The sequence below is a fragment of the Ixodes scapularis genome, unplaced genomic scaffold (genome assembly GCF_016920785.2).
Source record: "Ixodes scapularis isolate PalLabHiFi unplaced genomic scaffold, ASM1692078v2 PGA_scaffold11__112_contigs__length_91849675, whole genome shotgun sequence".
NCBI lineage: Eukaryota > Metazoa > Arthropoda > Arachnida > Ixodida > Ixodidae > Ixodes > Ixodes scapularis.
The window spans coordinates 34,959,143-34,972,784 of record NW_024609837.1 but is presented as its reverse complement, the minus strand read 5'-3'; the positions used below and the strand labels follow the sequence as shown (position 1 = coordinate 34,972,784).

The 13,642-nt window shown below is 48.1% G+C and overlaps 1 protein-coding gene across 1 annotated transcript in view; it reads right to left on the bottom strand.

Moving 5' to 3' along the window:
• LOC8036613 (protein madd-4) overlaps window positions 1-2,124 on the bottom strand; it is a 46,116-nt gene extending 43,992 nt beyond the window's left edge. The window contains exon 1 of the mRNA XM_040217678.3: window positions 2,006-2,124. Within this exon, the coding sequence (XP_040073612.1) occupies window positions 2,006-2,011 (6 nt within the window). The 5' untranslated portion in view covers window positions 2,012-2,124. The remainder of the gene's footprint in view (window positions 1-2,005) is intronic.
• Between the last annotated feature and the right edge of the window lie 11,518 nt (window positions 2,125-13,642).

Genomic DNA, 13,642 nt, shown 5'->3' with positions numbered 1-13,642 from the left:
CTTGCCAAATCGCTTACATGCGGTTTTTAAATCGCTTGGGCTAATGAAAAATGCGCCGTATTTTTCATAAGCTGCGCACTCTGTGAGCCGCGCGTTATGTTTCTGCACAGGAACGAACACCGAAGGCACGACGTATGTACGACACAGCGGCGATGGAGCAACACGGTAACACGGCCGTAGTACAGAAAATCCGCTAGAGAAAAACAATAAAGAAACTAGCAAAACAAAACAAACAGTAATCACACCGTGCTACAAAAGCACCAAAGTAGAAAAATTAGTTATTGCAAGAGCTACCGCCGTCGGCACGGCGGGCGACACGGAGCGCTTCATGGAGCCGAGGGAGCAACGCGGCCGCGGTAAACGAGTCCGATAGCGACAAAAACGAACTAAAACACACAAAAAATACTCCCACGGCGCTTCAAAAGCACCAAAGTATAAGAATAACCCCTAGTTTCGATCAAAAAGACCCTTTAAAGTTGTAAAATACTGCTAAACCACGCTCAAAAGGTCGGGCCAGATGGCATTCGCGATAGCAAGAGACCTCGAAGATGGCGACCGTGGTGGGCGATGCCAGCGAACCTAGCGAGTGACGTCAAGTGAATGTCACCTATAGGCACGTACCACGCGAGAGTGCTGCGCCGCCATTCGCTTCCAAGGGCCGTACGAGACATGGCCCTCGTGCATTGATGCATTTAACAATTTGACAGTTGTAAGACTAGTTAGCTTAGTTGTCAATGTTGCTAGATTACCTCAGCCGTGGAACTCCCGCCAAGGCCGCAGGGGGTTCTCCCTCACTAATTTCAGTCCGACTCCTGTCGTTTCAAGCGCCCTCTATATTTTCGTTTTAAAACTTTGCGTTCCATAGAGTACAGTGGAACGCCATCTAGACGCTATGCTTCGAAACATGCGTATTCCATATAAGACCCTGCAGTTAGCATAGCAGTCGTCCAGCGCGTCGATTGATAGGAGGCGAGCCGTGGGGCGGTAATACTCATACAGGCAGCGTCTATGAGCAGTTCCGTCGTGCCAACTTTACTAGATTACCTCAGTTGTGGAACTCCCGCCGGAAGGGCGTGCACCCCCCCCCCCCCCCCCCCCCCCCCCCAGTCACTTCAGTCCGCCTCCCGTCGTTTGAAGCGCCATCTAGATTTTCGTTTCATAACTCTGTGTTTCATAGAGCAGAGCTGGAACGCCATCTAGACGCTGAGCTTCGAAACGTATGTATTCCAAATACATAGCAGTTACCATAGCGGCCGTCCGGCGCAACGAACGACGGGAGGCGAATCGTGGTTGGTGAAGGGGGTACAAGCAAGCGTCTATGAACAGTTCCGTAACTGAACTAATCTAACAACGTTGGCTCGTGCCTTTGTCATCTGGCCTGTCCAGACAGGACACTTCAAAAATCGTCAGACGGCACGACTCCGTCAAAAATCGTGGAAGTTGAAGCGTCCGGCAGTTCGATGTCTGTTCAAACAGCACCAAGCGAACATCACGATTTTCCTACTCTCTCTCTCCGCCTTTCGTCATCTGTTCTGCCGGGCCCTCGAATCTTTAGCCGTTTTCCAAAATTTACTCGATCTTACTCCAGGGTAAGGGTTTTGTACCTTTGCTTTCGAAAACCTACCCCCGCCAACGTCGCTCTGTGTTATCACGTGACACGACCCGCCGGAGTAGCTCGGATCTATTTGGGAAGATTTCGAACACAGCCCTTCCCTTTCCCGTTTTCGGGACTGAAGAGCAGCGGAGGCCTTGAGCGATTGACCGACAGCCAACAGAGCTTGTTAGTGGCTGTCCGGGCCCACATGATGAGCATATTCAAGGCCCCCGTAAAGAACACGGGCGACTTTTTATTAAAAAATTTTACACCGGCAAAAAAAAAAAAAAAAAAAAAATGGGCGGAAGCGGAGCGCCACGCGGTTTATGTCGGAGTCGTATCGCCTGACGATTTTTGTCGCATACTGTTTGGACAGTCCTTACCGTGTGGTGCGCATGCGCAGTGACGTACCTGCATGTTGCAGATGCGCGAGCGCGTGCTCTCGCCCACACATCCGAACCTGGAGCACCGGCGGGACTGGAGGGTGACGCCGCCGTCGCACGTGCGGGAGCACGCGCTCCACGGTCCCCAGGGAGACCAGCCGTCGTCAGACTCCTGCGTGGCACGCGTGCGCTGCATGTGAGGCCGGCACGGGCACGCTCGCGTGGGCACGTGTCAGTACGGTTAAAGGGGCACTCAAGTGGATTCTGAGATCGTTTATTTATTCTCATAACTCAATCTACGTGCCCTAAGCATCCTAAGAAACCCGAAATCACATTGAAGAGCGGACGATTTCCCCATTAAAAGTCCAATCAAAGATCGTGCCTCGCCCCTCTTTCTGCGCTGTGGCGCAGAACACCAGGGGGCGTCACCGGACGGGAAGGCAGCAGGGGAGGGCACGCGAAAGCCAATCACGAGTGACGGCTTCCCGGTGGACTGATTTTTCGAAAGCGCGCGTATTCGAAAATTTATTCGGCCGGGCCGCCCTTCCTTCCCTCGAAATGTTCCATTTTGCTGGGGCCCTCCTTTCTCCCCTCCGCTTCATAAAGCATTTTGTCATGGGCGGCACTCAAGTGAATTCTAAATTTAGCGGAAAATTTTCGGCTAAATTTAACGGAAAAGTTCCTCGCCAAATTTAGCGGGTCGATAGGGTTATGATGTCACAGCCACGTGTGACGTCACACATGGTTGTGCGCGTTACATTATGGGATTTTTGGTCACGGCGACTCCGGATTTTCTACGACACGAGCTCCTAAACGCTGTCGCGTTAACAGAAACTTTGTCACTTCACTCTATTGTGCTTGTGTAATCTTACGCATCTTTTTTTATTTTTTATTTTGCAACAAGGACGACACGGTTGCAGCATGCCCGTTGTGAAGACTTCATTGGGGGTGTGTCGAGACCACAGGGATATTGCAGATGCCACAGCGGAGCGCATCGAAAACACTCGATCGCAGGGAGTGTCACTCGAAAACCACCAAAAATCGCTGGGCGCAAGCTCGGGGAGCATACAGCGCGTGAGATAGTCCGTTTAAAGTTGTTTTTGCGATAAAAAATTCGCAAAAGTGTCGGCCGACGAGTGTGAGCACTGTCGCCCCACCAGCCATCCCAGCCGATACAAGGAAAGTGTAACGTGACCGCTTGCCTGAGCGCGTCGCAGCGATCCCTCGCCGAAGGTCACGTGGCTCGAGTGGCGTGGGCAGAAATTGGTTTGGAAGGTTCTCCCCCCAAACACATAACTTTTTTGCTTTTCTTTTTTTAGTAAAGGAAGACAAATATCGAATGACTATACCGAACTGTTCCAGCCAGCCGGAGGGTTGGTGGGGACGGCCGAGTCCGTACCCGCCGTCTTGCATAGCGTCCCCCTGATGACGTCACACAAGTGTCACGCTGTCGCCGGTCGCGATCCTGGCGGTGTACCGCAGCAGCGGTTGTGGATGCGGCAGACGCCTGTTCCGCTACAGTTCGCTCTTCAGCTTGACAGACCACGGAAAGCTTCGGCAGCCAGGAGTTGAGACGCCGCGACGACAGCGACACTCGCGGTCGCTCGTACTCTTTGCCGGAACTTCTCCGGCCGACCATCAGGATCGCCACGTCCGACGGCGTGACACTCGAGCTTTTGGGAACACTTTTGGTTTCGAGATTGGACGCTAAACCAAACCAGTCGTGGACGCGTCCCGGGCACGGTGTAATCAAAGCGTCCAAAAAGGTCGCTTCTTCTCCATGATCGAGATAGGAAAAGTCTTGCCCACCAAAGAGGGTTCATCCGTGTACGCGGTTCCCGTTATCTCAGTTTTGCCTGCGGACGGCATTTTCCGACCGAGTCTGCCCATTGGACGATCGGAGCGGGGTTGATCTCAATTTAGATGAAAAGGACTGTCCACCACGCTGTACGTCTTAGTCGCGGGACCTCTGTCGTTCCCTCGATTGAGTTATATATCTTGTCAAGAATCGACCGACTTTTCATTTCGTAACCATTACAGCCATCTTCAAAAAATCCGCCATTCGAAGACAGTTTGGTGCATGTACACTGACGCGTCGTCGGCCTGGTCATCGACCCGCTCTATGTAGGGAGGCCGCGAACTTTTTTCGAACCAAAGTTTCGATGACCGAATCAAGCGGGTCGAAAGGTTCGAAAGTTTTCGAATTAGCAAACGTTCTATATCGACCTTGTTAAACTAAGCTCGACGCTTTTCGATTTAGATCTTTTCACGTTCAGAAATGCAATGTTTTTCGAACCTACGAACTTATTTCGCTAAAAAATCGATCCCTTTGGATCTTATTACGCTGCAAAATTCGATGCTGGTCGAACTTTCGAACTTGATAGACTAAAAAATCGATGCTTTTCGAACTTCTTGCACTAAAAAGTTCGACACTTTTCAAACTTACTATGCTAATAAATTCGAAAAATTTCGAACTTTCGGATCCTGAAAAGTCGAAAGTTCGACGAACATCGAAAGACCGGCGGGCGGTTTCGTTTGGATTCAGGCAGTGAGGTACATTCGTATGTTTTATTTTCTTTCAAATTTTTACATGCGGTGCCGGCATTCCTTGCGAAAGGCAATGCCGTTTATTTCAATGTTCTGGCATGCTTAGCTTTAAATAAATAAATTCCCGAAGGAGCGAGGAAGGACGGCGGGTTTTTGACGATTGTTGTTTGTGCCATATTTGAAGCGCGCTATACCCGAAGCTATTCATGCTAGATATGTTAATATTTTTAAGAATGATTTATGTATTGCCTAGGTAAGTGTCGTCTTGAGATATGATTATTGTTATTCGCGAGGAATTTCGAAGAAATGTCCAAACATGGATTTACGGGCAATTGTGCCCTAAACTTGGTAATTTTTTTCGTCTAGATTTTTTGAGGTATTGCATTTAAATTAACGCCACAGACTGTATATATCATTGCACTGTACAGAATACAAAATGACGTATTTATTGTTTCTTCACGTTGAGAAGTAAATTATCTTATGGGTGAAGGTTTCAAATATTGTTCAAATTCAGTGCGTCATTAAAAAAAAAGCCATTTTTCTTTTCTTTTTTTCTCCTCGTTTTACGTTTCTGGGACGTGTTTCTTTTAGCCTGTACACATTTTGGTAGGAGTTCGAAAAATTATTCTTTTTCGAACTTCGAAACTTTTCGAACTCAGAACTTCGAAACTTTCGAAGTTCCGAGCCTCTGAATATGCAAGAATACAACACTTCCGGCGGGTTCTTGACAGTTTCTTTTTTCTCTCCAGCTTTTCATCCCCGCGTTTATTGTTATGTTTTTTTTTTTTAATTTATTTATTTATTTATTTATTTTTTTTACCAATGGCACAGTTATTTAGGTCGAAAAGACATAGCTTTGAACTTCCGAACCACTTAGCATATGTGACAACTATGTGCCTTGTGACGAGTTTCCGACAGTGGACCATCTACGATTTTTTATGCAGTGAAGAGCGACAGTAGTTATACATATGCATAAATCATTTCAGATTAAAATAAGGTCGACCACGCCCTCTTTCCCCCGTATTGTTTTCTTTAACACTCCGAAATACTTGGGGAAAAGAAAGGATGAAGCCCCCGCCGTCCCCCCCCCCCCCCCCCCCCCCCCCCCCCCCCTTCCCCCGCCCTTCTCCGACGCCACTGGTAAAAACGCTCCTCGAACTCGAGTTGTGTCGACTTCTGTGCTCTTTGCTCGGCGTCTCCTCCGTCCCGGTAAATAAACCTCCCGAACAATTACAAACTAAACTGATCGGACTATAATACTATCAGCGTGCAAGGGGATGGAAAGGCAGTTTGCCAGATCGCTTCAAGGTTTTTCTGAGCCTCAACCTCCTGCCCGCCCCTCGCCGTTTCGAACTGGATGAGTATCGTAAAACAGTGCGTTCGTGTGATCAGGGAATTGTAGAAGACCGTTTCCGCAGCCCTCTAAGCACCCGGATAGCGCTCCGTAATCCGCCACAAGACCCTGAACTACGCAGACAAGGGTGGCGGCGCGCATGCGCAGCTGCGGCGTTTTCTTGAGGGATACCGTAGCGGAGGAGAAAAACGATCTACTACAATTCCCAAGGCGCGATGCACTTGCTGGCCGCGTTCGATGCTACCAAGGGTGCCTCCACCGTGAGACAGACATCCAGGCGTCGGGTTTGCATATTGGTGGTTTCTAAATTGCAATTTTACATAAGTTAGAAGACAAATCTTGGTCTTACTATGGATAATCAAGTTGGCTGGCATTTTTGTCCCCATCTTGTTACGTTACGCAATATCAACTTTTGAAATTAATTTTTATTTCACCAGAACCTTTTCGTCAAAATGGTTGCCGTATAGACTAAAGACAAAATCTTGCGCAAATGGGAAAAAAAAAAGACCACCGAAAACAAATGGACACACTAATTCTTTCGCAAACTTGGTCGTTCTCACACTTTGGGCAAATTGGAATTCTTTTTTTATATACATATTTGCCTCCAATGTTTTACGTCCAGTTTTTCGTATCCGAGTGAACGGGGCGTAAAGATAAGCAACGGATGCGCGTTATCTTTGTTTTTATCTTTATTTATTTTATTTTTTTACAGCGCCCAATAAACTCGTTGTCTCGTACTTACGGGAACAGTTCCCTCGGAAGTTATGACACGTCGACCGAAAGCAGATACGTTAAAAAAAGAATTGGCTATACATTATACTCCTTTTTTTTTTTGTTCCGTTCTCATTCTTAAAAAAATCATTTTATGGTCTACAAGAACTTTTGAGCGTACAACTAAAATAGCGGGTCAATAAATTGGTTCTGCTCAGAAGTCTGTTGGTGCCCACATTGTGATAGGTTCGCTGGGTGATAGAGACATAAACTCAGCTTTCTTTTTTGTCGTTTCAAAGTTGCGAGGCTTAGAGTCTGTCTCAGCGGGCGGAAGCGTTTTATGACAAAAGACGAGCTCTTTATGACCATACATAGATAAGCTCTGTTTTACTGAGCAAGTATATTCGCGCATGCGACGTCTGTCGTTCTCTCTTTAAGCGGTGCCCGAAAGAATATTTATTATAGTTCGGCTTTCGATGGCGCACAAGGCATTTTGAATGCTCTTAAAGCGTATAGGAGTCGTTATCTTTTGTGATAGCGTCGCGAAGTTTCGGTATGATTTGTGCACCGCGGGCGATCATTAGCGAGTTTTAGAATAGCGTGCGCAAACACTTTGCGTACGCAAAGAAATTGCGCCGTCGCCATGCGCCAATCCAGCCCAAAACTTTAGGATATGGATACGGTATTCTAATGCGTCTTCGCAATCTCCGTCTGTTCTCAAGGACGGCGTCGAGGACGACCTTTAGGTCCTGTAGGACGGTCGCCTCGGTGGCTCCGAGGCAAAGCGCCGGCCGACGGATTCCCAAGTGGCGGGATCGAACCCCGGCCGAGGTGCCCGCACTATGACGGAGGCATAACCGAGCTTTCGGTTGCATGTCAGAAGATCCCCAGGTGGTCCAAGTTAATCCTCAGTCCTCCGCTGGGGCGTGTCAGACGCCCCTCGTTGGATTGGCACGTAAAACCCCCGAATGTAGCGTAACCTCTAGGACGGAATCAAAGACGACGTTGAGGAAGATGTCCCAGAGGACGACGTCAAAGCCGACGTCTAGGGCGACCTCTAGGATGACGTCACGGTCGTCAGGTCCTTTGAAGAGGGTGCGAATGTGAAGGAGTGTAAGAATAGAGAGTCTTTGTAGATCGTTTTCGCCGTCCCGCAACGCTCTCCGCAACCCGCCACGATTCCCGGAACTCTACTGTCAAGGACATCGGCGCGCAGGCGCAGTAGCGGCTTCTTCGTTGCAGGGGGCTTAGCGGAGGGGGAATCGCGGTCTACGAAAACTCCTTAATTTTTTTGTTTTTCATTTTTTTTTGCCAGGCGATTTATTATGGTGTCGGAATACTACCCGATTAATATTTTGCTACAGAGTCACGTATTTTTTTAATAAAGCCAAAAAACTCAACTGCTCGAAACCGAAACCGCCGCACCGCACGGAGAAGTGGAGAGGAGAGAGTGGGGGAGTGGCGGAAGTCACGTGGCTACACCCGGCCGTGCGAATTTTTGTTTTCTTCCTGGCGCAGCAGACGAAATGCGTTGTGGGATCCGTTCGCCGTGAGATTCCTTTGCAGTTATGTTTGTTCGGCTCGCTGTTCTTTACTTCAAGATGGGTTGTTTTGTACATTTAAGTGTTGGCAATGAGTAGTGAGTGCCCGTGGTGAATTCCCGTGATCGGCTCCGAAAAGAACACTCCCAAGATGTTGCGTGAAGGGCTGCCTCACATGTCCTGCATCTGAAAGTGCCATTGTGCGGCAGAGGTGTCAGAAATGGAATCCCATACCATTTAGTTCAGCGACGTATCGTCCACAACAATTGTTTTTTTTTTTTTTTCCGTGATAATTGTAAAATAAAGAAATGTAAACATCCCAAAATGTTCGAAAAAAAAAAAAATGGTACACCCATACCAGGGATCGAACCCGTGCCCGCTGCGTGAGAAGGGGGCGTCTTTCCGCTGAGCTACTGACGGAACTTTTGTTTTTCTTTATTGTGCACAAAATACACACCGGGGCTAAAAGATACACCACGTGCCCTTATTTAGGGCCGCTGGCAACGTTAAAGCTCTTTCATGTCTATTAAAGCCCCCCACAGACCGATCCACTCAGGTGGGGTTTACGCTCCAATACATTCTTGATCTGTAGCACAAATTCTACAAAAAAAAAAAAAAAAAAACGTGCCGACTTAGGGCGGATTTTAGCATGCCGTACCACCATACGTGATCTCCACAAGCTGTACAGTCCTAGGGCCGTAAACAAGTCTTAAGTGATATAAATCGCGTAAGTTTGATTTAACTAATATAAATCCTGCCTAAAACAAACCAATCTGATTTAATTTTTTTATATTTTTTTTTACCTTGACTACAAATAACATTTATTTCAACTTGGAAATGAATGCTGCTTAGAACACGACCGATTAAATGAGGGGCAAAAGTTCGGACAATTTCACTTTCCAACGACTCAAGAAAATGACTTAATTCTACATGAACATGATATTGAGCGAGGAAGGTCTGCCACACATGCACCATGAAACAAAAAAAAAAGGAAAAAGTTTGAAAACATGTACACTCAAAGCTCCATTCGACTTTGTACATCCTAAAACCGAAGCAACTGAGAAAAAATATGACGGCTCCAATCCACGCTGTGAAGCTGGTGTTGGACAGCAAAGCTGTGGTTTCACCTGCAACGATTGCCCACTGCACTATAGACCCTTTTTATGGTGAACGCTACCAGGTGGTGCTCCAGTCTTTGGCGTCCCAGAGAACTTCCGGTTTATAAAAATAATGAACAAACACCACCTTAACACCGCTGCTTGTAATCTATATGAAACGTTTAACCATCAATCATCCAGGTAAACGCCAAAAGAACGAAGGAGTGCGATATCTGTTAAAATATTTCGAGCATTCTTGTAAACCAACTTACCTCCTCCAAGATGTAATACTGTACAGCCGAAGGCCCTCGTTAAATCTCCAGCTTTGTTGTCCGTGTAGCATTAAGGCTTTCTAGCACCGGTGACATAAGCAAGCTCAACAGGGGCCCTAAACTCGTCAAATACAAAGTTGGAGGCAAAGTTGACGGAGCGCGCCGATTGGACAATCACGACAATGACTTCGCGTTTCTCTCGTCGACATCCAATCGGCGCGCTCCGCGAACTTTCGGCTACAACTTTGTATCTGACGAGTTTAGGGCCCCTGGTTTGCAAAGACGGTGCGACCGAAACGTCGCTTGGGACGCACGCGGCAGATCATGTTTGTAAACAGCAAAAGGGTCTATACCAAATAATTGACAAAAGAAAAGTAAATTCACTGTACCAAAACTTTTTTTTTTTTTATATATGAAAGACTTCGTACGCTGCCGTTTCCGCGGCAGCTTATGCAACCGTAATCTTTACCGCGAAACGCATGCGGGGAGCGCTACGTGCTTTTCATCTATCACGTGGTTTTGACTCTTGTTTTGTACATGATTTTCTTATTGAAACAAGTGTCAAAAGCACATGATAAGAGATAAGGTGCGCGCGAACGGTGATAAGGCACGCGCATGATTTTCTGTCTACGGACACGACAAACCCTACCTACGAGTCATATACAGCTTCGTTGTAAAATATTACGTAACGCAAACACAATGATGATTCATTAAAAAAATAAAGATTACATAGAAGCATTTAGAGAAATAATACAATTAGTTACACAGCACAGAAGGGCATGGCACAATTACAAAAGTATGAATTTCTGAAAGTATCGAAGGTATAACATAATCTCATGACAAAACTGGAACTGAGCATCAGATATTTTGCCGCTTCGAGCATCTGTACTGTGGCATGACTGAGTGACTTAACGAAGGAATGCAGCCTAGTGGTAACCTAAAATACCACCACTTTGCAGTTAGTGCTTTGAAGTAATCAGTACATGCTCAATCTTTTTGACAAGCGGCGTCCGCCAAGAACAGCCGATGGCTGGTAATGCGAGAGGAAGTAACCGATGCAGCCGTTTGCTCTTCCAGTTGTTGACCGCAGCGCCACATGCGGCCGTCCACTTTTTTCGGCACAGCGCCTCCCATTGGCGCTGGCCTCGCTTTTGCCACTACTCCCTTCTAGAACACTGTAGCGCGGCTCTCGGCAGGAGGCACGAGCAGAGGTCGGCATTTTAAATCGCCCTCACTCACCCTCACCACTTACAGCCACACTCACCTAAACCCCTCACTCACTCTCACAGCTACACTCACTCTCACAGCTACACTCACCCTCAGCCCCTCACTCACCCTCATCCTCACAGTCACACTCACCTCCAGCCCTTCACTCACCCTCACTGAACCTCAAGGGCCTCAAGCCCGGCTCACGCACTCACCGCCCTCACTCCCTCACACCACTTACGCACTCATGGTCCTCACAGCCCTCACGGCCCTCACAATCCTCACGCCCATCACGCACTCATACCCCTCGCGCACTCACGGTCCTCACAGCCCTCACGCCCCTCACGGCTCTCACGCACTCACCGCTCTCACGCAGTCACGGCCCTCACACTTCTCACGCCCCTCACGCACTCATAACCCCCCCCCCCCCCCCCCGCACTCACTGTTTTCACAGCCCTCATCCCCCTCACGCACTCACCGCCCTCACGCACTCATACCTCTGACACACTCACGGTCATCGCAGCCCTCACGGCCCCCACTACCTAACGGTCCTCACTCACCTTGACACTCACGAATTTTCGGGGTTTAGAAACTCACTCGCCCTCAGACTCATGAATTTTCGGTGTTCAGAAACTCACTCACCCTCACCTCACCTGTGAAAATAAGGGTGAGTTAGGGTGAGTGAGGGGCCTCATGAGTGAGGTTTGCCGAGGTATACGGGCACGAGCGCCGTCAGGGAGCGCGGCGATAGAAATCGGTCGTCGCTACGGTGTTATCTGTGTGATGTCACTTCCGTGACCAAGTTTTCGGGACATCGATCACCCAACTTTGCAACCTTTTCCAAGCGCGTAGAAAGGCGTAGTTCTACGTCAAAAATTACTACCAATACGGTGATTGAGGAAACAGGAAACCCTTTGCGGGAAGAACCTGCTGCAGCCACGGCCGACGTCAGAGATCTCAAAAGAAAAACACACTAATTTTCTAAATAATTAATCAACATTTACCAATTGACTTTTTAAGCAGTGAAAAGAAACATGTGGTTCCAATGAAAGCTTGCTGAGCGTCATCGAAAACCCCTAAATCAGTCAATTTTAAGAATACTTTTAAAGCACGAGTGAAGCGTTAGGGTTTGTTAACGCACTCACAGTCCTCCACAGCCCTCACATTCCTCACGCCCCTCGCGCACTCACCGGCCCGGGCCCGGCCCGGCCCGCGGGCTGGGCTCGGGCCAGCTTGCAAGCATTTTTTCGGGCCGGGGCCAGGCTCGGCTTGAACAAAATATTTTCGGGCCGTGCCTGCCCGGGCCGGCCCGGACCGGCCCGGACCGTGCCTGGGCAGCCGCGTGTGCCGCAAATTCTAAATTGTTGATAACAAAAAGTGTGCTCATTGAGATCTTTTAGGTTCAAAAACAAACAAGCGAAATGCAAAATCACTAAAACACCGTTAAAAAAATTCACTCTGGAGGCAAACTTGTAGAAACTACAGGGGTGATTATCTATGAATGCGATAGCATTTATTGTTGCATACACGGGCAGGTGTTCGGTTCCCCGCTAAATTTAGCGGGGAACCACAATTGGTGTATAAGTCACGTGAAGTCAATTTTCCGCTATATTTAACAGTATATTGACTACATTAGAGGCAACATATATAGGCAGGAAGCTGTGATGAGTAGCAATTAACAATGTTATCGCATTAGCATGCGTCTGTCACTTGGAAGGCCTTCAAGTGGATAAAAGAAAACGTATGGACTCCACCAGCATAGTGGGAGAGTGCGCGCTTCATGCTTAGACAGTTTCTAGGTTAAAACTTGCAAACTTCTTCGGGCTTATGACTAAAAATTCTGTCGGGCTCGGGCTCGGCCCGGGCAGTGTCTCTACCGGGCCGGGCCTATACTTCGTTTCAGCTTCGGCCCAGACGCAGCCAAAGCTACAAGCGCGAGCTCCGGGCTTTCAGCATCCCTGCCAAGCACGCGCGCTCGTGCAGTGCAAGCACTGTTCTGGGCCACATGCTCGCGCTTGTAACATCGGCTGCGTCTGGACCGAAGCTGAAACGAAGTATAGAAATTAAATATTTTGTCGGGCTCGGGCCGGGCCGTGTCTTTACCGGGCCGTGTCGGGTCGAGCCTAGAAATTCCAGCCCGTGTAGTGCTGTAATTCTTATGATCTGCCTTAATTTGACGGTGCGATAAAGTACTTCCTTTTCAAAACCTCATCAAGCAACATTGGTCGTCGCCATGTTGCTCAGAGTGCATAATCAAGTTATGGTGAACTCGAATAATTGGCGCGGCGGCTTCTAGATGGCGCCCACGTTTGAAAAGGGTCTTTTGGGGAATCACGATGGCATGCAGGTGTGGTTTGTCTCAGACCTTATTTACGGCGATTGTAGCAGACTCTCGAAGAATGTGGACTGCGGTAAGAACGCATGCTTTACTCACTGCTTCGATTAGGTCCGCGATCGTCTCTCCATCGAGTGCAGAGGACGCGTGGAGACATCGCGTACCCCAGGACAGCGCCACCTGGAAGGGGACAAGTAGAGACACGACGCGATGAGCGAAGGCGAAACTAGCGTCGCAATATTCGCAACTACGGGAAAATTCTGGTTGTTTTTTTAGTTCATATTGACCTTGGACTTGATAACTCAGCTGGTAAACGCCAAGCACTTGCCTTCCGTGGTCGCTGTGGTATTTTGCCAGAGCGACTGCGGTTTCCATACATGGCGGTTTCTGCTCTAATATTTCAGCCTGACTAATTAAGTAAAGTATATAACCAAAAACCACGTCTTTCAGGTGCATTTCCTGCTTCTCCTTGCTCCCAGATCCGGGCTGTAAAGGAGGCAGCGAAATTTCATAAAAGAAAAGTGGCTCGATTTGCATGAACGTAAACGTTTTTGACAGAAGTCTGGTTGGATAAAAATTGAAAGTAAAGAAAGACGACCAGT